The 24,645-nt window shown below is 41.2% G+C and overlaps 1 protein-coding gene across 6 annotated transcripts in view; it reads right to left on the bottom strand.

Annotated features, from left to right (window-relative positions):
- The window catches only part of gria3a (glutamate receptor, ionotropic, AMPA 3a), a 66,895-nt gene that overhangs the window by 12,869 nt on the left and 29,381 nt on the right, over positions 1 to 24,645 (bottom strand). For all 6 annotated transcript variants that reach the window (XR_011684851.1, XM_071460260.1, XM_071460262.1 and 3 more), the window contains exons 5-12: positions 17,137 to 17,190; positions 16,734 to 16,895; positions 16,182 to 16,349; positions 15,337 to 15,441; positions 12,823 to 12,930; positions 10,661 to 10,867; positions 8,881 to 9,254; positions 6,171 to 6,369 (exon numbers count right to left, since the gene is read on the bottom strand). Coding sequence is in view for 5 of the 6 variants with exons in the window: in XM_071460260.1 (XP_071316361.1) it covers positions 6,171 to 6,369; positions 8,881 to 9,254; positions 10,661 to 10,867; positions 12,823 to 12,930; positions 15,337 to 15,441; positions 16,182 to 16,349; positions 16,734 to 16,895; positions 17,137 to 17,190 (1,377 nt within the window). In the remaining variant the exon portion in view is untranslated. The remainder of the gene's footprint in view (positions 1 to 6,170; positions 6,370 to 8,880; positions 9,255 to 10,660; positions 10,868 to 12,822; positions 12,931 to 15,336; positions 15,442 to 16,181; positions 16,350 to 16,733; positions 16,896 to 17,136; positions 17,191 to 24,645) is intronic.

Here is a 24,645-nt window from a genome sequence, read left to right as displayed (position 1 = left end):
TGGAGAAGCATCTCAGAATTAACTTTGGATTGAAACTTTTCATACTTCCACATGTTAAAGGTTAAATTTTTGCAACTTATTTTAGTGGGATCGTCAGAGAACCTTGAGGGAACGTTCCCTGAAAGTTCCCTGAAAAACCTTGGGGGAACGTTCCCTGAAGGTTCTCTGAAAAACCTTGGGGGAACGTTCCCTGAAGGTTCCCTGGAAAACCTTGGGGGAACGTTCCCTCAAGGTTCTCTGAAAAACCTTCAGGGAACGTTCCCTGGAGGTTCCCTGGAAAACCTTGAGGGAAGGTTCTCTGAAGATTCCCTGGGGAACATTCCCTAATGGTTCTCTAAAGGTTACAACTTTCCCTAATTGTTTGTTCTCTAATGGTTCTCTAAAGGTTACAACTTTAGAGAACATACTAGGAATTCCCTAAAGGTTCCCTGGAAAACCTTGGGGGAACGTTCCCTGAAGGTTCCCTGGAAAACCTTGGGGGAATGTTCCCTGAAGGTTCTCTGAAAAACCTTCAGGGAACGTTCCCTGGAGGTTCCCTGGAAAACCTTGGGGGAATGTTCCCTGGAGGTTCCCTGGAAAACCTTGAGGGAAGGTTCTCTGAAGATTCCCTGGGGAACATTCCCTAATGGTTCTCTAAAGGTTACAACTTTCCCTAATTGTTTGTTCTCTAATGGTTCTCTAAAGGTTACAACTTTAGAGAACATACTAGGAATTCCCTAAAGGTTCCCTGAAAAACCTTGGGGGAACGTTCCCTGAAGGTTCTCTGAAAAACCTTGAGGGAACATTCCCTGGAGGTTCCCTGGAAAACCTTGGGGGAACGTTCCCTGGAGGTTCCCTGGAAAACCTTGAGGGAAGGTTCTCTGAAGATTCCCTGGGGAACATTCCCTAATGGTTCTCTAAAGGTTACAACTTTTCCTAATGGTTCGTTCTCTAATGGTTCTCTAAAGGTTACAACTTTCCCTAATTGTTTGTTCCCTAATGGTTCTCTAAAGGTTACAACTTTAGAGAACATACTAGGAATTCCCTAAAGGTTCCCTGGAAAACCTTGGGGGAACATTCCCTGAAGGTTCCCTGAAAAACCTTGGGGGAACGTTCCCTGAAGGTTCTCTGAAAAACCTTGAGGGAACATTCCCTGGAGGTTCCCTGGAAAACCTTGGGGGAACGTTCCCTGGAGGTTCCCTGGAAAACCTTGAGGGAAGGTTCTCTGAAGATTCCCTGGGGAACATTCCCTAATGGTTCTCTAAAGGTTACAACTTTTCCTAATGGTTTGTTCTCTAATGGTTCTCTAAAGGTTACAACTTTCCCTAATTGTTTGTTCTCTCATGGTTCTCTAAAGGTTACAACTTTAGAGAACATACTAGGAATTCCCTAAAGGTTCCCTGGAAAACCTTGAGGGAACGTTCCCTGAAGGTTCTCTGAAAAACCTTCAGGGAATGTTCCCTGGAGGTTCCCTGGAAAACCTTGGGGGAACGTTCCCTGAAGGTTCTCTGAAAAACCTTGAGGGAACGTTCCCTGGAGGTTCCCTGGAAAACCTTGAGGGAAGGTTCTCTGAAGATTCCCTGGGGAACATTCCCTAATGGTTCTCTAAAGGTTACAACTTTAGAGAACATACTAGGAATTCCCCGAAGGTTCTCTTAAAAACCTTGGGGGAACGTTCCCTGGAGGTTCCCTGAAGAACCTTGAGGGAACAAGACATTTTCACAAAAACAAGTTGCAAGAATTTAACCTATAACAAACATCCTTAGAATGTTCTCTAAAGTTGTAACCTTTAGAGAACCTTACTCTCTTATCTATTATTTGATTGTCCTTGATAACTGGGCACTGCTATGTGTTTTTTCTTGGTTATTTATAGTATTTGATACAGAAGAAACAAGTCTGTGTAGCCAGTTTTATCCAGATTGTGTGTTCAGCAGCTGTGTGAGTCAGTCCAACATCACGTATGGTAGGTGAAAGTAAAAGAAAACATCGGAGTGAACTGACAAACTATGTCAGCTCAGTGCTGTGTACTGCAACATAAATAATTCACCAGAGATGTAATGGATTGTGGGCTCGGGCTAGTGAGTGAATCATTCTTGACATATGCACGATTTCAGTTCAGTTGAGTGTTCATGTAAACACTTTTAACATGACAATAATACCTGACGACAGGCCGGACCATAGTGTGAAAACAGCAATTCTTTTCTGGGTTACATGAAGATGTATGCTTGTCAGGAGCCTGTGTTGAAATCTGTGAAACTTCTCATGCTGTCAGACTGATACATCCACTGAGAAATCCTCCCACTGCAGCAGTTGTGGCTTAACAAAGACAAATTATTCATTATTAATGAACAGCATATCCACAGAAAGGTCATATCCTCTGGCGAGTAAGGAATTTGGGTTTGCTGCCCCTCATCCCTTCTGGAAACAAACTGGTCAAAACTGAAATTCTTCCAGCTACCAGTTCAGCTCCCAGTCAGCAGTCGGCTGAAGAGCTGAGAGTGATTCATGGCCCTCTGTGTACGTCTGTCACGCTGTCATCCCAAAACAGAGACGACAGACTAAACAAAGCATGTGCAATCACCCTGGTGTTTCATTTCTATCTTATGCAGCTCTTCTACATGCGTGGTGAACTATGTAATTAAAACACATTCACTGTATGTTCATGATCAGTGGAAACAAGTTAATAAAGTTATTAAATAATAGCATGGCTCGTTTAGCAGCACCGCAGTAATTAAAATCACCTCTAACACACATACAGAGAAACCTCTTACAACTATTTTATTATAACACTTATGCTCCTTTTCTCCACTTATGTCCCAAGACTTCTGACATTCAATCTAACATTATTCACTGTGTAACACATAATCAAAGGCAACATGTTAGCATCAGCATCAGCAGCTTATTGAAAGTTATTCATGTACCAAATCACAACTTCACTGTAAGTAGAAGCAAGTGAAGGTCAAGGAAAAATAACATGCAACAATTCAGCGCAAAACAATGTGTTGAACATGAGGATTAGATGAACAGTTTACCATTTGGGGATTTCGCCTGTTCACTTCCTTGCTGAGAGTTGCATGAGAAAAGGAATGCCACTCTAATAACTGTGTGCTCAATGTGAGGCTTGAGCCAAGGGGCGATTAGCTTAGCTTAGCTTAGCATTACTTTTGGAAACAGCGAGAAACGGCCGTGCAAATACATAAAACATACTTAAAATAAATATATAAATTCACCTACCAAACCCCTAAAGATGACTAATTAACATGTATTTCATTTGTTTTAATGCGCACACAAAAAAATGTAAAAAAAAAAAACAAAAAAAAAAAACAGATTTTTAAAAATAGGCAGAGCCAGGGTAGATTTTTCCCCCTGCTTTCAGTCTTTATGCTAAGCTAAGAGAACTCCCTGCTGCCTTCATGTCATATTAGCAGAGAGACATAAACACATACATGCAATCTACATGAGAATAGAAATTAAGAGTTCAAATCTATTTAAAGTAAAGCTATAACTCTGAGCTCAGCGGCTCGAGAACAAAAAGCGTTTCAAATAAAATGAAAAAATAAGAGTCATAAAATGACTGTGTGAGATATCATTATGTATTACGTGTGCTGAGGAGGCTGTATGACCTGGATTAGGTGATGCATCCTCTTTGAAGATCACTGTAAATGTATTTACAGCTCCTACTAATCATTAGCTTTTCATCACCAGTTTTCAATAACGTTGCTCAGAATGGCTCCTCTGCAATGACAGTTTGGAGGAAGAAAAACACAATATTTGTCACACAGGATGAAGTCACTCCACGCCTGTCAATTATCTCCTCGGGAGCACCTTTGACAAATCACAGCCTGCCAAATGCTTCATGGATTAGCACATCCACAGAGCGGATCTGCTGCTTTTAATTCTGACGTTTCACCAGGAAGCCTCAAAAATAATCAGTTTGATATTTTGCTGAATTTTAATTAAAAAAAAAAAAAAAAAAAAAAGACCCAGCAGACACGTCAAAAGTGAATTTAGATCTGATGCATGTGCCAATCACTTATCGTCATTCTTTATTGTATCATTTTTGACTTTAATGGAAGTATTTAAATGAAGTAAAAGTGGCAAACAACTCCAATAAACTTTAGTGTCTCCTTTTATATTGCATCTGTTGTCTGTCTCTCCAGTTACAATAACAAGTCTCGTTTGAATTATTACACAGTAAAACAAGAGAGTTTCTTTCAGCTATGAGATTCAGTATGAGACATATTCTAATAAATTTATTTTGCAACTTTGGAGACAACTATAACTCTCCTACACAGATCTTTGAAAGAGTTCATGTAATTTTCAGTGGTAACCAACCATTTGGATTCACCTGCCGTCTCCTCTGCTGCGGTTTTCTGGATTCTCCTTCTCTTTCTGAACAGCCACATTTTTCATGAGTTTCAGTAATGTTTTAAAGCGCTGCAGTGCAGGAGACAGTGAGTTACAGATGACCTCCTCAGCACTGATCACGCTGATTGCTCGACCTCAGTTCAGCTTCAGTTCAGCTTGGCACAGCAGATCATGTCACTCTGCCTCAACGGCTTTACACTGTAAACCAGTTGGGTCACAGAGACATTACACACACCAGCCCTGCAAAATCACTCCCTTTCACTGTTAAGCACAAAACAAGAAGAAGAATCTTTCATCCCAAAGGTAAAAAATGTACCAAAATGTGTTTTTTTTTTTTTTCTCCTGAGAACTGTGCATGCTTTAATTTGATTATGCTTTGACTGTGCTAACAAGAAAGCCCTCTCCCGCCAGCAGCAGGTGTAAAATGGAGCAGATAAGTAAATCTAATAGAAACATGCTCTATTATCCTCACTGTATTCCAGCGTATTTGCATTAGCTGTCTGTAAATCTCAGTAGAGAGTGTAAGATGTGATTTCGTAACTCCCCGAGGGCCCGAGGCACTGTCTGAAACCAACACACAGCTCCATCCTGATCACTCCCAAATCTAAAGGAGTGCACAGTTTGTATTTATCAAATGTCTCAGACTCACTCGGAGCAATCGCGCCAAGAGACCGAGGCAGACTAAAAATAGGCACAGCTCAGAGCTGGACATTGGATGTGAATGACATTTCCATTTCGGAGGAATAGGACGCCTTCTTTGAGAGTGCAATTTTTTTTTTTTTTTTTTTACAGAGGCCCACAAATTGGAATTATAATGACATCCTGTAGTTGTTCTTCAAAGTTTTTTTTCCTCTACAGTTTCAAACACACACAAAAGAAGCCTGATAATCAGACAGAACTGTCATTTCCTTTCACATCATTCTTTATGAAACACTGAGCAAATCGGAGATATGGACGGCGATTCAGAGGCCAAGACAGAACTAAAGCTTCACAGTCTGATGCAGAATTTCATACATTCATCCACAAGTATCAAAACGATTACATACGGGCTCATACAATCTGTCCCCTGCTTTTCCAAACGGCCAACACTAATTGATGTCCAATTATTAGCGCTTTTAAGTCTGCAGGTTTATCTGTTTTTTTATTATAAGATCTTTATGGGTGTGTGTGCGTGAGCTTGAGTATTTGTGCCCTTGCTTTGGGAGCACTGCAAATGAATCCACATATTAGTGGAGGTGCTGTGAGGCTAATCAGTTCAGTTTATGGTTGGAGGAGGGAAAGTAATTGTCTCAGTTGCATAGCTGAATTATTCCTGTTGCCAAAAAGTGTACAGCTGGAAGAAAAATCTTGATTTTGATAAAGAGATGCAAAGTTAATGTTGTGGACAAAGTGGATTTGCAACCAGGCTGATAACAGGCCCTCCCTCTTGTGCCTAATAACGCTCTGCTTGAAAAATATGAACTTTCTTTCGCTATCCATCCCTGTCTTTTAAGTCACTTAATAAAACAAATGCATGCAATTTTCTTTTAGCTGTTTACTCCCGCTGTCATACTTAATTCCTCTTTTTTTCATAAAATACTGTGCTGAATTCATCAAGTGTAGTTGTAGTATTAGTGCTGTATCAGGGAAAAATACAATTCTAGACATTCTTTTATTGATTATTCATTCAATTTATTACCCGGCAGGTAATAAATCAAAACCCACATGAAAGCTCCAGAGATTAATTCAGCTCTGCGCTTTTGGCCAACATTAACATTATGTTAAAGCGGCTCTAGTTATGCGGTGCAGTGACTGCATGGATGACAGCCAGTTGAGACACTCACCCTAAAGAACTCCTTCGTAGAGCCTGAGTCTAACGTCCCATAGGCTATCTCTGTCTGCTTGGCCAGGTCCTCCGCACTCTCTATGGGAGAGACCATCCTCTCCACGGTGAGGAAGGCAGCCAGGTTGGCTGTGTAGGAGGAGATGATGATGAGGGTGAAGAACCACCACACTCCTCCGACGATACGCCCGGACAGAGACCTGAGAGGAGGACATAAAGCAGAGAGACACGAGAGCAGTGTGCTCAGATCTGTGTAAGGAGGGGAAATAGGATCGTTCCCCACCGTGGCTCCAGCTCACAGCTTTGACACGTGAAGCTCAGAATCAGATGAAATATCTCTGTAAAGTGTTGGATCAACTGTCCAGGTGACTTATCAGATGATGAGAAGCACCGTATTATCTGCGTGTCCCTGGTGCTCCATGCTCTCACATATTAGCATAAATTAATTTAAGTGAAGTATCATTAACTCAATGTAGCAGCCTTTACAGCTGATTAAATCTTTGAAAGTCATAATAAGCCTCATTAATTCAATATAATGTGTATAATGTGTCCACATTTAGTTTTGGAACTAATTTAGGTGAGCAACCATCCCAGAGCCAAAAATGCTCAGCCCAACAAACAGCAGCCTGCAGACTCGTGTGATGCCCCAGAATCTGTCTAAGATTACCTGGGTTCATTCGAAGGACAGCAGCGTCCTGCTATATTGTGTATATTTCATGTCTTTGGTGAAATAAATCAGTTCCTGATCTTCAACTTAACATTGCTAAGTAACTGTAAACATCATCTTGTGCCAGGTAGTTGGTTTATCTACCTGAGGTCTCTGCTGCAGCCCGTGTTTGATGTTGAGTGAAGGCTTTAGTTGGTGTTTGATCTTGTTATTCTGTTGCAAAGTGTAACACTCTCCATCACAAATTTAGATCACAGAGAATACAACTATTCTGAATTAAAAGCAGCATGAGACTCTCTCTGTTACTGAAGTCAGGGTGTGATGAGCCAAACCGCTCTGTCACACAGATACTCCCATCCTGCTCGCTGGTCCTAAACCAATTCTTCACAGTTTTCACATCAGCGTAAAGGCTCCGACTTCAAATTTGCACCTCTCAGTTCAACCCCAGGTTCACATTTTCAAATTTAACTTCTCTCTCTGGTGCCATCCTCAACTCCTGTGATCACGTACATATTCTATTGACTGTGCTGCTCTCAGATTAACTCACATTTCTCATTTCAAATGAGGATCCATCTGCACCGCATCACTGCGCTGCATATGTACTGCTCCGGATTGTTCTGACAGTGCTATCTAAATATTTTGTTTGTCATTCAGAGTTACATTCAAATCTGCATTGCATTCTTAGTCCATCATCAAGGTTTCAGAGAGATACTGCTTTTCTGGGGAGATTTTTTTTCATGTTTTATCTGTAAAGTGGCTGCAATCATTGGGATAATTATCTAAAGGTCACATTAACGTCAGTTTACCACACTTGATTTGAGTTGGTCTAAATATAGTTGAGCCCGAGGCAAAGTTGTATCAACAAAAGAAGCACTAGAGATTACAGAAGGTGTGATTAAGGTATTTAAATCAGAAAATACACTTCCTCTTCTGGTGATTACAACGACCTAGAAACTGCTGCTCTATGTTGAGATTTATATTACACTTCTGCAAAAAAGATGGCATCAGCATTTTCTATTCAAAGACTGCATGTGCCAGAGTAATTTGTTGCTTAATTGATTCCTTTCACTAATTTACTGTGGACCCAAAGCTTCCTCTAAGGTTCGTCATGGAACTGACTCAAGTTAAGCTTAACAACAGACCTGGGAACCTGAGCTCATATTTAGCCTGTGGTATCAAATCTATAACCGTCAGATGCAGTGATCAGCTCTCTGTAACTGTGGAAATTAGAGGCAGTCATTAAGTCATTGGACTTAATAAAAAAATTTTTTTTTTTTTGGTTTCCTAAAAACAAATTTATAAAAACTGAAAGAATGTTAAATGTCTCATCATTTAAAACCCACATTTTCCCAGTGGCACATCATTAATCCATTAATGGAGGGCTCCATTCAATATCAAATTAATCTGAATCTGTGAAAATTTCTTGTCACTTGTCTTCCACCAGATTCTTTACAATCTTTGAAATTCCCAGAAGAGAAGATGTCAGAAGCGGGGATCCTCGACGAAGAGATCAGGGACACCACAACAGTGATGATGAGTGAAGAGATGGATGGATGACTGAATGAATAGAGTGGACGGCCATTGTACTGGGACAATACATCATGTAGTTATGGTGCTGATGACGGTTTTTCCACACAAAATACATTATATGCACCAAGTTGATGACCGTAAAACGGGACATGCAGCAAAAACACGGTAGCCCTCCAAGAGTCATGAGGAAGTCGAGCAGCTACTTTGGATGAAATGTGATGACCCCTGTGCATTTTACAGCCCTCAGCATGGTGGATATAAGTTATTTTGTGGATGCAAAGCATCACTGCCAGCATGCAGCTAGAAAAACAAATGGATGCACAGTAGAGTGAGGTTTTTATGGGAGGAAAGTGCAGTGAAGTGAAGCATGAGGTTAGGTGGACAGCGGCGGCACCAAATCTCAAAATAACCTATATGCACCATGGCAGAATGGAAATGTACGCATGGGACTATAAAATGCAGAGAGAGGACGAGGACAACTGAGAGGTGGTGGAGAATGAACACAACAACCAACCTTGGTGAGATATCGCATCCTTGCTGCATGAAGGCACCCAGGGAGAACCACAGGCTATTAAAAATCCCAAAGTCGTTTGGAGGGTCAGGGGGGCTCTGAGGGTCTTTGGCCTCATCGTTCTCGTCCAGATGCCACTCATATGGGCTGAAACGGCTCACCAGGAAGAGCACCACACTCACGCCGATATAGGCAAAAACAATACACATCCAAATCTCATAGGCCAGTGGGTCCAGGAAGGAGAACACCCCGGGCTTGGACTTTTGAGGCTTCTTAATCATAATGGAGATGCCCAAGCTCATGAAGGGCTTAGAGAAGTCTATCACTTCTTCCCGTACCAATGTTATAGTTAGAGGAGCCACGGCTATGTCAGCTCTCTGTGAAAATGGGAACAGGCACACTGGGAGTTAGTCTTACAGAAGAAATCACAAATAACTCACCAAAGTGTTTAGTTAGTTAAGACAATATTGACAAACCTGAAGTCAAACCAATAACCATATCTACATATAAGTCACACTGGCTTATAATCACATACACACGGGGAAGCACGGGAAGTGAATTCATGGAATAAAGAGATTGGACACAGTGAAATTCAGCAGCTTAGATATACTGAGCGTCAGACCTGTGATAACGGCAGCGAGAGTGAGGCTGCCATTTGAAAATGAGTCACTCAGCATTTGTGTTGGCTAATGTCTTTGTCTCGATCCAAATCTCCTCCATGAATCAAGCGGAGGGTTGGAAGACCGAGGTGGAGGAGATTATGTAAGGAGTCCATGAAATGTGAATCAGCCTGTTAAATTCACCTTCGTCAGATCCTCTGCAACGCCTGACAGCCTCATCAATTAGTATCTCACTGCAGCGACAAAGGCTTGCAGGGGAGAGTGGTACTGTAACTGGGCCACACTCTGACTTAAAACCATGGAAATATTTAACCTAGATGATTCACATCTTAGATAAAGTTAGGAGGGCTCTCAATTGAATGCATTTTTTCTTGTATGAGCTCATTTACATCTGAGTGGCTCATTATTGGCAATACAAATTCATTGTTGACGCAGAAATATAGCTGGGGACTTGTCATGGCCATTTCAATTACCACAGGGGGTTACCCCTGTTCATCTAAGCTGTTAATACTGGTGAACTCATAACTGCACAAACAACAGGTGTTAAACTGAGAAATCTGCACTGAAGCAGTGTTTGCATGCAGATTTGTTTGGATCCCAGCCTGCCGTGTGAGATTCTTTTTTTACATTATTCATTCAGCAGCTGAGGTCTCATAAAAGATGCAAATCGTCTTGTGAAAGCCAGTTCAAATGTGAGTGAGCCACAAGACGGATGATGAAACCAGTCGAGGCGAATTTACAGTTGAAGAAGTGCTTTGTAAAACTCACCAAGTCCACTTCAACCAGATATCAATATTTCTTTTTGCTGTGCTTCAAATGAGATGAGTTTGTTTGTTTTTTCATGACCGATTATCAGCATTATCTTTGAATTATCAGATTACCAAAGACAACTCTGTCATCAGACAATTCAGAGTGAGTGAGGTGAAGCTGGTGACGCTGAATATTTCACATGGTGATATTCACTATAAACTTGCATCATACTGTATGTGGTTTGGTTTGATTCTGGACTGAGGAAGTTTTATAAAACCTCTCTTCTGTTCAAGTACCAAGGACACTTCAAGGCATTTATTATGGTTTACAATAATCTAATGAGCAGGAATTGATCAAAGCTAAACAGTTAACCCCCTTCCCTTCATAAGAGACCAAGGCAGACTAACACTTACCCCATAAACCAGTTCACCCACCATCCCGTTCCACGTCTTGGTCTCTGGATCTCTGGCTCCGTACTTCCCATCCGGCACTATTGACAGCTTATATTTTATCCCCACATGCTTTGCAATTTCAGAAGCTAAATCGACACAGTAGCCTTCATATCTGTCATTCCCATCCAGCTGCATATAGTTTTTCTTGTACATCACATATGGAGCTTCCTGTTAATTAGACATAATTTTGAGTTCATAGTAAAGAAAAAAATGCACACATTCACAGTGGCCAGACCTCATAGGTCATGGGCCTTGATTTGGTACTGTAGCATGCACGCATGCAGGGTTGACAAACAAACACGTGGGGAACATAAAAAGACAAACAGAGCAGAGGTTAAACACATCTACACAACAGCAGTTACAGGCATGTTACTGGGGGATTGACAGACTAAAAAAGCGGGCCGCTGCTGGAGTAAAGAGGCCATCTGGACCAGCGGGAGGAGTGAAGCATCTAACACATATAAAAGGAGGCAAAGCAGGATGTCAGGGCTCCCTCATGCTGTCCTCATCCAAAATCTAAATCTGTGGAAATGGGCGACAGGCGGGGGTTGCATGTGCTTTGCATCAGTGTGGCAGAAGGGAAGAACAAGCTGAATGGAGCACTTTTCCAGTTCATAAAGTAAACGTCAGTGACAACAGAGAGATTAAAGACATCAGAAACAGGAAGACTCATTCATTTGTGCAGAAAACTTGTCAACCACTTCAGAAAAGTAGTGGCCAAATACAAAGTTATACTCATTCAATTTGCTTCTCATTTGTTCTGTCATGACAGTAAAATAATCTGCTTGTTTTCTTCATTATGTTGTTTGACTGATTCACATCATCTCTGTGCCTCGGATTTCAAGAAAAGATCATGTGATTCCTCCAACATTTAAAACATGTCATTGCCATTAAACCTCCTGTAGATGAACTGATGTCATCTGGGGATATTCATCAATGGTGATTTGTTTTGTCACACGGCATGTACATGTTTTTCAGAGGTTATTTGACTCACAATAGAAGTCATCTTCAGAGGAGACTGTTACGTGATGCTTTTAGAGTATCCAACAGTTTTACTCCTTTCTTGATTGAGCTAGTCCTTCTTTACCTTCTCTTCCATCCTGCAGTCACGTACAATGTTATAAAAGACAAAATGAAAGGTTTGCTCCCTATAATAATAGGGTGGCCTTTCATTGAATATGACATTTTCTTTAAAGTTATGGAACATAAGAAAAGCAAGATGAAGTTAATGAGATGACTGTGATGCATCTGAAATAACAGTTGTCTTTATTCAAATCAAAGGCATGCCTGACAGTGAGAAAATAATGCAATGACAGAACTCTTCTGTTTCTCTTCCCTCACTCTGAACACTGCTGTGTTTCCAGCCTGGTCATGAGGATAATGAGTTTCCAGACGTTGAAATGAGAATGTATGACTATTACATTCTGAATTTGCCTAAGATGAAAACATAATAGGCAAAGTCAGAAGGAGCGAGAGGCCATGGTTTTAAATGTAAGATAAGGCGCACCTTATCTTACATTTAAAAATGGCTGATGATTACTAACCTGCAATCTACTGTCTGTAACTAGTCTCACTAGCTCTGTGTCTAAACCTGGGCCTGATATACTGGGAGCACTGGTTTTAGAGAAATCTCACATTACAATTCAGTGCCAAACCTTTAGGTAACTTGAAGTGAATTTGAGCAGAGATAAACAGCCAAAGGTTGCAGCCTTTAGTTGTTTATGTCCTTGTGTGCAGATCATTTCATGTCTCCTGTGAGACACAGCTGTCCCCAGCGTCACCGACATTTTACTTTATGAGGGGGAAACATTTTACTTACGTATGCACTGAATGTGAATACGATGGTGTCTATCTCTATAGTTATCTTTACCAAAGCCGTTATTGTGATGTCACTACTACAACAGCCCACTGTAATATAAAAAAACCAAAATGCTTTGGCACCCACACGGATACAGTTGAAACACTCTTTGTGAATCGACTGTTTCAACATGTAGTGAGTGGATGGAAAGCAACTCAAAATAAAATAATTCTACCCTCCCAGGACAGATTGCAACAATGGACACCTTGACCTTGAGTGGCAGAAATCTTAAGGTGAAACACTTAAAACCTGCTTGAGAGTGTACCATAATAGTAGTGACCACAATTGTTCGGTTTTCCACAGAAGAGGACTCGTTGGTGACTTGTTGATCCATTATATATACAAATTTTTCGTACTCATTCCAGTAGCCGATCTGAAAATGACATAAAGGTTCACAGTTATTACAAGAAGCAGAGAGAGATTTTTTTTTCTTCTTTTACAGTAGAGCCTCCAAGTGTATGCAAGTTGGTCTGCTCTATCTGTGCAGCAGGAGACAGTGTTGGTTTTGCCTGATGTACAGTTTTATTAAAAGCTTGTAGTGGTGCTTCTCACTTCACCTGAGCTACACTTGAGCAGAGTAGGAGTAATCTATTCCTGGCTCAGCAAATGTTCTCTTATATAACAGGAATGCAGCACCAGTGGAGCCCTCGAAGGCTGATAAAATTAATACCAGTAAGACAAATCTAATAAATTTAAATGTGTCTTATCTAGCCCGTGCAGTAGGTTGTTCTACTGTTCTATTAATACTACACATAGCACACAGTAAAATCTAACAAAAAAACAAACACAGGCCTGTGTCTGCTTCCAGTAGCTGCATTATGATTATTTCTGTTACACTCTGATTTATTCAGCCAAGAAGAAATCAATGTCCCCCAAAAGCTGGTAGCTATAACGCACAGTACTCACTCTGTTGTCACTGCAGATTGTCTCACACTGAGTTTGGATTAAAGGGTCTTTGTGATGTATGTTGCCTTGTGAGCTGAGCTATGTGGACAGTATGGGGCCACTTCCTCTTGGTGCCAGCTTCTGTGGGGACCCTGTCAGAGGTCAGGGTCGTGGAGCTAGCCAAGCCACTGTGCCAGCATTGTGGGTCTGTGTATGTGTGTGCTCAGGCGGCATTGTTTTTGCCTTTGGTCTGCACAACTATACAAAGCCCAATTACAGCAGAGCAGTGGGCACAATGAGACCCCATGTATCTGGAGATATAAAGTCCAACTGAAACTAGAAAAGTAAATCTTTTGCTGTAAAATTTTCACATTTACAGTTAATAATTTTTTTTTTTAAAAATCATTACTGAAAGGAATATATTTCAGAAATTACTTTTTAACCTCCAAGCTAAAGCTGGATGTATGTGTTTGTGACTAGACTTGCTCTGGTAACTGTGTCTTACAAGCTTATAAAGGGATAGACAGTGTTCTGTTAGTGGTATTGAAGATCAAGGACCTAATTCAGTATCTAAACTAACCAACATTGACAAGTGCTACAGCTGTCAACCTAACCAGCTAAATGACTGTTTCGAGCAAGTGAACATTTCCCCCTGTGGATGTTTGCTGGCTTGTTTAGTAAGTCAATGCAGAAGACCGGACTTGTGTCCATGCTTGTAGAGAAAATGGACACACTGAAGAGGGAAGCGAATGTGTCCCACAGCTCACAGCTCTTTTCTGTTTATGTCTAGGGGTAATCTGTTTTCAAATATAGTGTAAGATAAAATATGTTAAATGGGTATATGGCCAAAAACACTGATTTCCTTCCTTTTGATACTGATTTACAGTGTGCATCTCTATGCTACAGCATAAAATAAACATGCATTTTAATTTAAGTTGCACTCTAATCCTACAGGGGCAGGTACAAGTAGGTGCAAGTGAATACTCCTGATAGGATTTAAGCTGTAAAACCCGCCTCACAAGCTAACCCACCTCACAGCATCATTACAGAGGGTATTAATGGAGAGTTTTACCGCGATGATGGTCTAAAGCCTTTGTCAGAGGATTTCCACGAAGAAAACGCTGAAAACTGAAGTCACATTTAAATATGAAATGCATACATATAATAATATCAGCTACTTATAATCTTGCAAAGCCGGCCCACAAGCTTGACTTTGCTTGTTGTTGTCTGCTAGAGCTGCGTAGGCTTCTGCTTGATGTCACTTCAAGTAACTGACAGCTCTGTGCTTTATTCAGGCGTCAACATGAAACATATCAAATGTTCACACATGCACCACTCACTGGGCTGTCAGCGGTTTTAGCATCAAATTTTCAATTTGGAAATACTTGGTAGCTCATCTTGAAAAATGCCTCTAAATTGTTGACTATTATCAGTTTCTGAATAAGTGTGAGGCGAAACAAATGCCCTGCAGCAGCAGAGTGATGCCTCATTGTGCAGCTACACTTTGTTTCTTCATGAGGTTTCTGAGTTTTGAGCCATGTCATCATCTGAACTACCAATCCCCAACACTTTGTAGACTGGTCCAGCTTCTATCTGCAGGGCTCAGCTGATTCTCAGTGGATGTTTTCCAGATTCAAGTCTCAGGGGGAATGTGTGCTCACATGATTTGGGCTGGCTTTGCAAGACTTGCTTCTGTCCAAATCAGAATCAACACTAACTCATGTGCTGCCAGCATGCCAGGAGAAATCAAGATCCATATCACAAAGCTGCCTGAAACTCGCCTGTATTCATCAACATGCAGCACTAATATCTATTTCATACGCTAATCCAGCAAAGGGTAGTTACACATGACTGAAACTATGACTGGTGTTTTCAAGGCTAGGTGCTCACTTACCCTCCTGGGGCCTCCTGTCTTCATCTCGTACACATCAATAGTGTAATTAGATCGCCGACCAAACGTGTCAAACTGGATGTTTCCTGTCATACCTTGTACTTGGACCTGCCAGGCACCGAGAAAGGAATGATGACACCTGTTCCTCACACACAGCAGGTGAGCAAACTCCACATGAAAACATGCAACAAATGGTCCAACGTTTTCCACAGTGCCTTTTGGTTGTGTAGTTTGTTTAATACACATTTCCAACAGAATCATGTTTTTTCTTATATTCTAAGTATATTTGAAAGGTAAGTGTTTGGGCTGATTAAGAGGTCTGGTTTTGGACCAATCAGATTATTGTGGAGGGGGAGCAAGTCTGTAATATTGTGCAAAACTATGGAAAAGGTCAGATTTTTTAAAGATGGGAAAGATTGTTTCACTCTTTGCAGAGACAAAGGGAAGATTATAGGTCAGAACAACTGAAATATTTCATTAAGTTGTTAATTTTCTCACATTGCAGTAAGGAACTGACAAATTTAAGAATATTTAATTGTGCTATATGAATGAAATATGGTGCTGGATTGGTTACGGCACTTATTCATGTACAAATTAAGTGCACATGTCTACCCAATAATGGTCATAGATGTAAGTCATGATTTGTTAAGTTGTGGCTTGGTGTTTAGTGATCTCTCAAGATTGAAAGAAACAGGAAGATGAGGAAAAACAGAAAAAGATAGTTTGATCCTCCAACAGTAAAATTGATCTTTTTTGAAGCGGAACAGAGTGAAGAGTGAGATAAAGCAAAGATTCAACCATAGAATGCAAAAATAACAATCACAGACAGAAAGCGCCCTCAGTCCTACCATTTTAAGGGCTCTCTCTATGTCGATGCCTTGGCTCCAGGGCACAGCAGGGTTGGCGAGGCAGTCACCAGCACTCCCCCTGCGAGACACGTCCACTCGCTGCCGCCGAAGGTACCGGAAGGCCTCCGCAATCACAAGGATGGCATCGTGGGTCAGCGCTGATGTATACTGTGACAGAGGCCACAAGAAACCCCGGTGACCCACCAGTGACATCACGCAAACACTGTACTGCAACCACAGCAAGGTTACTATTTCCGCAGCAGCACTTGATATGCACAGAGAGCAGTGGCACTGATGTAAAAAGTAAGAAAATCAAAGCCATTATGATTGACATAAAAATTGTCGGAGTATGAAAGCCGCCTCTATTCAAGGACAAGCAGGTGACAAGTTATTTTAGCAGCGTCTTAGTGAAAAGATTCAGACTGACATATTTCTCTTGTTTAAGCACAGTTACTACTTTAAAACTTAGAAGAAAAAGTGGAGAGGAAAAAAAGGCTCTTTGAAGATGTTGAATAAAATCTAACTGCAGCATCGACTCTATTCCTCTCTGACCTTCAGCGGAGTGTTTTTGGCCTCTGGAAATTCTCTTTCATCCAGGCGCTCCCAGCGCTGGAGGAACTGCTGGACGATGGGGCTGTCTGGGTTGATGATCTGGAAACCTGTGATGTTGGCTCCACCAGAAAAGACCCTGTCGAGGCTCATGTTGGAAAAACCCTGAGAGCAAAGAGCATAACTGGCTGGTAGTGGAGCAAGGAATCATTAGCAGCAAAGAAAAAAAAAACATTTAAAAACTGCTCGAGCTTGTCCATCATGAAATCTATCATAAGTACATATTGAGTGTTGCATGTCTTTGCAGTGAATTTCATCACACTGTGTAGTCATGTTCTGTGTTTCCTTTTTTTTTTTTTTTTTTTTACTGTGTTGTGTTAAATTGTGTCATGTTGTGAGCTCTCACCAAGTTGGCGAGGATGTAGTGGTATCCTCTGCTGTTTTTTCCCGAGGTCACCACCTACAAGTCGCAGGAGGAGACACACAGTGAGTCACATACACATCTCGAAACACCGAGAACATTTAGAGAGGCTGAGATTCAGAAATGACAAAGGCCTTCAATTTCATAACACACAGCGAGCGGTTGGAAGAAAGAAAGGAAAAAAAAAAAAGGAAAGACATTTTAAAGCTACATTTGCAAGGGCAAGAGGGAGCGTGTGGGCACATTTGTACATTTGTGTGTTTTTAGATGAGACACACACAGAGAGGAGAGAAACTGTGATGACAGTGCTTGTTCCTTTCCATTAACTTCAACATGTAAAATAAGGTCAAGGCTCCGGCAAACCTCTCTCGCTCTCTCTCTCTCCCCCTCTCTCTACAGTCTGCCTCTTCCCGCGCCGCTTGTCTCAGTTGCACAAGAGACTTAATTAAACCTAAAACGTTGTACAGCACCTGTCTGAGCCAGCAGACACAGGGAGCGCTGCACTTGCTGATTTCTTTGAAATTTCTTCACCAGCCAAACACCCCAACCCCCCCCCCCCCCCCCCCCCACTCTCTCTCTCTCTCACTCTCTCTCTCTCTCTCACCCTTTCACGTGCACTCACTTTCTCCATATCTGTCTCGATTCTGGTTCTCTACTGCAGAGCTTCAAAAAGATACTGTGGGGGTGGATAGTTGTTTTTTTTTTGTGTGTGTGTTTTTTTTCCCCTGTCCTTTCACTTTCTACGCTCGCCCACAGTTTTTTAAGTATACTCAGGCACTGAAATCATCTAAATGTTAAATGTCCAGAGAGAAAGTGATATCATATTGAAGAGATTTCATACAGAGCTTCAACCCAGATGAAAAAAACAAAAACAAAAAACAGAACTGAAACAAGGCCAGGCATCCCCGCGGTTTATTTTTCTACTGATGTTTTTCTTTTAGGTCTGACATGATTTGATTCAGTGACTCCTCTCACACCTGTGCTCTCACTCCCACCTGTGCACTTTAAAACTCTCTGGTCACCTCAATGTAATTGTCTCCGCAAAGAGAGAATGTCCTTGATGCTCCAAAGTCGGCCCTCCGACCGGCTTACACACTTTGAGCAATTTCAACAATAAATCCAATTATTTTCCTAGGAAATGCAAAATTATTTCATTGTGTTGGTCATTTTGCACCTCAATCACCAAATCTGAAATCCTGGAAGCTTTTCTGCTTGTTGTCTTCCAAAATGCCTTGATTTGCTATTCCTTCACATGGGAGGGGGGCTGCAGTGACCCCAGCGCTACAACGCAGCGAGCACGTAACGAAGCTGCAGCGCCTGGAGTGGCTGGGTACAACTCCTGTTTGTCAGCTGCACACTCAGGCAGAAAGCACAAGACTTCACACTTCACACACGAGTGTCAAAACCTGACACCTCAGCTGCTGTTTCTGAAAACTCATTTAGCTGTTAGGAAATAATCAACTGTAAACATTTATGGCTTACTGTGGCAACGAGGCACACCAACACAAATAATGACGTGGGAGTGTTCGTGTTTCTATTTAACTTGTTAGTTATAGCGAATGAAAAGTTCACAAACATATAGTATGTATCTTGTTTTGATAAATAGTGCAATAGTTTTAATATGCTACTGCAGTCATGAATAAAATATTTCAAACAGTCAAATATTGCCTCAAAGTCATTCACTGTTGATTTTTCACTCTCATGCTCCTTTGGTTGATTGAGTTACCACTTCTGTGTCAAGTACTTCTTTTCAAAACAACCTGAAAATATTTTGACTTGCATGAAGAAAAAGATTATTTCCATGTGTGACTAAATGAGCCTGGTGAATTTTCTGGTAAAGGATCATTTCATTTGATTTGCTGAGCTCTGAAAAAAAAACAAAAAGCATCTGGGCATAACAAATATTTTTAGGATCCTGATGCTCCAGTTTCATGGTCCCCTGAGATAATCGCTTTTTGTGAGGACATGAAACCACCAGGAACCCGGAGGAGGTCAGGCACTACAGTCACTGAGAGAACAACACCTTTAGTGTCACAGGACTCATATCTTCTTCTCTGTCAAAATCCATTTCTAACAAAACTGTCTCTCCAAACAGCTCAGAGAAAAGAGGACCTTGGAGAAGCAACCTGCAGTACTGATTGTACCGACTAGCTCCTAAATTTTTAATGCTCATTGAATGGAAATGATAGCCTGGGTGCCATTCCCAGTCAGCTGTTCTCATCTAGGGCGGCACTGTGGTGCAGTTTCCTCCAGAATACCCAGAAGAAACCCACGCACGGAAAAATTACCCGTGGGTGTAAAGTGTGAATATGAGCGTGAATAGTTGTTTGTGTCTGTATGTCAGCTGGACTGGCGGCCTGTCTCCTCCGCTCACCCAATGTCAGATGGGATGGGCTCCAGCCTCCCCAGCAGCCCTTGAAGGATAAGCAGTGCAGCTAAGGAATGTTTTCATCTGGAAACAGACTGTAGAATTGAGAAGAAGGTTGAATCTGGATCATATACAGTGATGATGGTTTTATGGCGGGCAATCAGTGTACCCAAGACATGACTGAGAAAAGGACAACTGGTATAAATTTCCTGTAGAGTTTTTGACCACTAGTGGTGCTATTTAGCAATGTTTTTAAAAGCGGGTCCCTACTTTGATGTGGATTCACGCAAGCGACATGACGGTCATTCCATGGTTTCATGCTCTTATGCTGATCGACAGCTGGTGCTGGTAACATGCCAAGAAATATAGCAACGAGACAAATTAAGGTTGAAGAAGACCACAAGCTAACAGACTTGGGTGTAACCAATGGAGGTTTTAAAACATTCAAAATAAATTAGCTTTAAAAATGTTTTATAATGAAGGAAATGCATACAACATGTTTTTAGGCATCATGGATACACACAATGTGTTTTGGTGAAAAAATAGTAAATGAAAACAGCTGTGTTTGTTTACAACATAACTCCACTGGGTACATTCAAAAGAATTCAACATTTTGGGAAACACACTTGTTCACTTTATTGCCAAGAGTTACATGTGAAGATTGATACCACTCTCATTTCAATCTGTCTGTTAAATATGAAGCAACAGCCAGGATAAAAACAACATGTGATGTTATGAGGGGTCATGTGTTTGGGCAGAGCCGGGTTAGCTGTTTCCCTCTTGTTTCATGCCTTTATGCTAAGCTAAGCTAAACATTTCCAGACTGAAGCTTCATATTTAGCATACAGGCATGAGAGTGGTATTGATCTCCTCATTTAACTGTGCAAGAAAGTGAAAAGGCGCATTACTGAAAATGTATTACTTTAACTTAAGAATCAAAATCAAAACAAAAATCCAAAAATGTTGTCCAGTCTCTAAACCAGTAGTGAGGTCCTGGTGTATCAGCAGGATGCTCCCTTGCAAATATGGACAGAGTTTTAAACTTCACAGTTAAAAATAAATCACAGCACATCACCTTCCATCCCACGCTAGTGCATTACAATCAAATGAATCATCGCTAACAGACAAATAAACCCAGCACTCAGACTCCTGTTACAGCTCTACATTAGTATTCACCTCTTTATCCTTGTTCAGGATATAATCAGAAACAAGGGGCCATCTCTCTGTGCTGTGACAAACTGTAACTGCTGGACACATACAGACAGAGAGAAAGAGTGAAAGCGGTTGTCTCAGGTCTCAATTATGTTTATTTGTCCATCCTCAGGACTTCGGCTGTACACCAGTCTGTATGGGCAGGTCTGCGCTGTGCTGCCTGATGCCGACCTGGGCTGGGCCGAGCTGCAGGATGATCAGCCTAAATATTCCTGTGGGAATAGACTCTAATTAAGCAGACTGGAGCCACAGTCCTGTGCAGAGCTGGATGTCTGCCCAAGTGCCTTCAAGAGGATTTGACTCTCTTCCCAAAGATGGAGGCATCTCTTTGTTACAGTGATTTGTCATCTGCCTTCTTCAGAACTGGAACGGCCATCGCGAGGTTGATAACTGTCCCTTTTCACCAGTCAACTAATTGTTGTTATGCTACCAGAAACAGGGCAAAATGTGAGGAGGGATTTAACTGTCAAAGAAATGCATTAAAGAAAAAAAAAATAGCAGGCGAAGGACATAACTGTGTATCAGTCAAACACTGATCCAAATGCCACAGTAAAACCTATTGTTCGCCAATCCTCACTACAAAGCCGAACCTCTGAATGGAAAGTAGTTGTGCCACGTGATGAAACTTCTTTCTGTCCTCACATTATACACAATATACACAATAATACATGAAAAAAACATTATCTTTAGTATCTATAGAATTAACTCAGTACAATACAACCACTTCAATGATAATTTTTAGGCTTGTTCCTGAAACTGGGCACTGTCTGATGGTGCAAGTGGCTGATTTGCAATAGCCATCAGCTACACACTAACACCATACACTCTTCTTATTGAGTGCCAATATCAGCCAAATAAAAAATGGGTGTGAAGTTGTAATGTCCTTACTATCTTTGTTACAGCTGCCAACTCTCTTACTTGTGTGTGTTTGATGTTGTTTTTCATTTGGGTTCCTTTTAACTCAGACTTCTCTTGGGTCTCCTTTGGACGGCTGGGCTACAAAGTAGGCTGAACAATAACTTCCTTTATTACAGTCAATGTGTTTTTTTCTTTGTGTTTTCGTTTTGTAGTCAATGTTAAGAAAAGGGAAATGAAGGTCTGAGCATGGATGGGGCTCGGTTGTTGTTGTCGGGGTTTATTTGTGGGGCATTATAGGTCAAGCTGCGGTGTCACATACTTCTCATTGAGGTTTTTCATGTTTAAATTGAGGTCACATACACAGTAGCCACCCAGTCATGACCTAATGTAGAAGATTTGGAAAATTAAGGAAACAAGGCAAATGCAATGGGACAAATAAATGTAAAGTGGCCAATGCAAGTCCTCTCTCCTGTTAATATTTATATTGTTATAATCCATTATTTTGGTGTAGCCAAATTCACCAGAGTTATAACCGTTATGTTCACTGGTCTTCAGGTTGTTTTTGGTTATAAATAAGCAGTTGTGTCTTATCCGCTGCTTCCTTTAGAATAATTAAAGGTACCCTATGAAGTTTTCATTTCGATCCTCAAGCTCATGCTGGTAGAGCCTGAAATACAAACAATACAAGGAGCTCCTCATCAAAGCATGTTGCTCCACAGCGCCACTAGTGGCCAAAAACAGCACAAGTTAGAGTTAAAATGTTCATGCTACAACTGAAGTTTACACATACATGCATCATTTGCAAAACTGTCCCATCCACTCTGTCTCTGAACTGAGTCAGCATTAGAGGATGAGATCACAGCATGGTAAACCTACTCTGAGCAATCGGGGGTCATTGAGAGTCCCATGTATACACTTTTGCAGCTAGCAGCCTGGTTCTGGAGCTCTAATCTCAACATGGATGGATTGCAATGAAATTTAGTACACGCTTTCAAGGTCCCTGGAGTATGTATCTTATTGACTTTGGTGATCCTCTGACATTTTCTCTGGTGTCACCAGCCGGTCAAAATTTCTGCCTCAGCTGTACTTTGTGTTCGGCGCTAATAAGCAAATTTTAGCATGCTAACAGGCTAAATTAAGATAGTGAACATGGTAAACATAAAACCTAAAAAATCAATTCCTCAGAGAAAATAATTACGCTACAGAAAACATTTTTTAATGTCTTGCCATCACGCAAAGCAACAGACAAAACTACACTTCACCTCCAGGATTAAATAACATCCACACTGATGTAATCTGAATAATGCCATTACAGCATCTTGCTTTACTATCCTACTCACTGGGTGTGGAATTTCAGTGCACCTCTGGGTGTTCAGCACTTCTCCTATTTCCCTCCACAGCACGAGGGAGGGAGACTCACACTACATGGCTCAATTCCCACAAGCTCTCTGCCTTTCCAGTCCTTTTCTCTCTCTAACTCTTTCTCTGTCTGTCCACTGAGCAGGAGGAGGCTGGAGGTGACGGGTCCTCTCTGGCAGCGATTATAAATCCACTGTGCCTCTATTATTGATGAGAAGCCTTAGAGGTGTTTATCGCTCCGTCTTTACTTTACTGAAGGGATGAGCAGACTGATATTTTTAAAGATGGTAAGAGAGCCAACAGGGGAGGAAAAAAATCCCTCAGTACATCTATCAACAAATACAGTCTGTTGCAACTGAAGCTGCCCTGATAACAAAAGTAATTAGCACAAATTAAATGATAGACGCCTGCATATGAATTCATTAATAATGCACTAGGCAGACGTAATGGCCTGGATGCAGGTATCAAACAAATTGAAATATTATTGTGATGATTATTGTCTCTTCATGAGGTCTGAGGTCTGATTAAGAATAATAAATCAGAATAAATCATGTCCAGAATAGTTGCGTCCTTATTGCCTGAGTGATCTCGATGTGTTTGCTCACTCCTGACTTTGTGAGAGATCTTCCCTCAGGCTAGGAGGGTAGGCTATTTATAGTAGGCTCATTGTTGTTGCTGTTATGGGACAGTGTGTCCTACTTACTGTGGGAGCTGATATTACATTAAAGCAAGTGTTGATGTCACAGCTCGTACAAGGAGTTGTTCTCTAGAGACGCAGGGACGTCTTGCCGCTCTGGAGCATCTGCAGAGACACTCCTCTGACAGATGCTGCCCATGAGGCCACCATTCACATTAATGAGGAGTGAGGAGATTATGATCAGATCAGCCTGACATGACACACAAATGACCACCATCATCTGATTGGATAACATGAGTCTAATATGGAGGCAATTTGAGAACATTCGAAGAAACCCTCTGTATCAACGTGAAGAAGGCAAACTTCTCTTTTAATGAAAATGTCCTGTGCTGTCACTAAACATATTCCCCCGCGTCAGAGGAAATGAAGACGGATCCGCAGTGAAGGTCAGAGGAAAACTGGTTAGGCCGGTGGTAATGAAGATCATTATGTAGGGGGCAGAGGGCTTTACACACAAATATCTCAGCAAGGAACAGAAGGTTAAGATGTGTTCAGGAGTAATGGTTCAAACAAGCCCACACACACACATTTAGAAAACAAACTATACTTGTGGGCTTAATGGTTTTTGTAGCACGACTCTGCTGTATAGCTGTGTACAACGGATGCGATAACTCAAACTAAAAAGAAACACACAACTTTTTGCTGTCAAGTCGGTCTCATTTTATTTCATAACAAGCACTCATACCTAAAAACTGACCCACTGCTTTCAATTCCCTCTACATCCACCGTGACCTCTTCCCAAGCACTTTCAAATCACTGCAGCAGGATAACAATGTCGCACTGCTTCAATTTTCCTCCTAAAAAAGGACAGTACTTATTTGTATGTCTGAACGATGATGAAAATCAGCAATACATGAACAAAGGTTGGTTTAAAAGATGAATACTGGGGTTTTTCTTGTGAGAACGGTCTTGTATTTAATTGGTCTAGTGTTAATACTTTGAGGCTACTTGGCTTCAAGACATATTTACATTGCTATAGTATATGGAAGCAGTCCATGGG

Source organism: Trachinotus anak, unplaced genomic scaffold, assembly GCF_046630095.1.
Source record: "Trachinotus anak isolate AG129_WGS33_773 ecotype Australia unplaced genomic scaffold, CSIRO_AGI_Tana_v1 ptg000024l, whole genome shotgun sequence".
In the NCBI taxonomy this organism is placed as follows: Eukaryota; Metazoa; Chordata; class Actinopteri; order Carangiformes; family Carangidae; genus Trachinotus; species Trachinotus anak.
The sequence above is the reverse complement of the archived record's forward strand: the minus strand, read 5'-3'. Positions and strand labels throughout refer to the sequence as shown.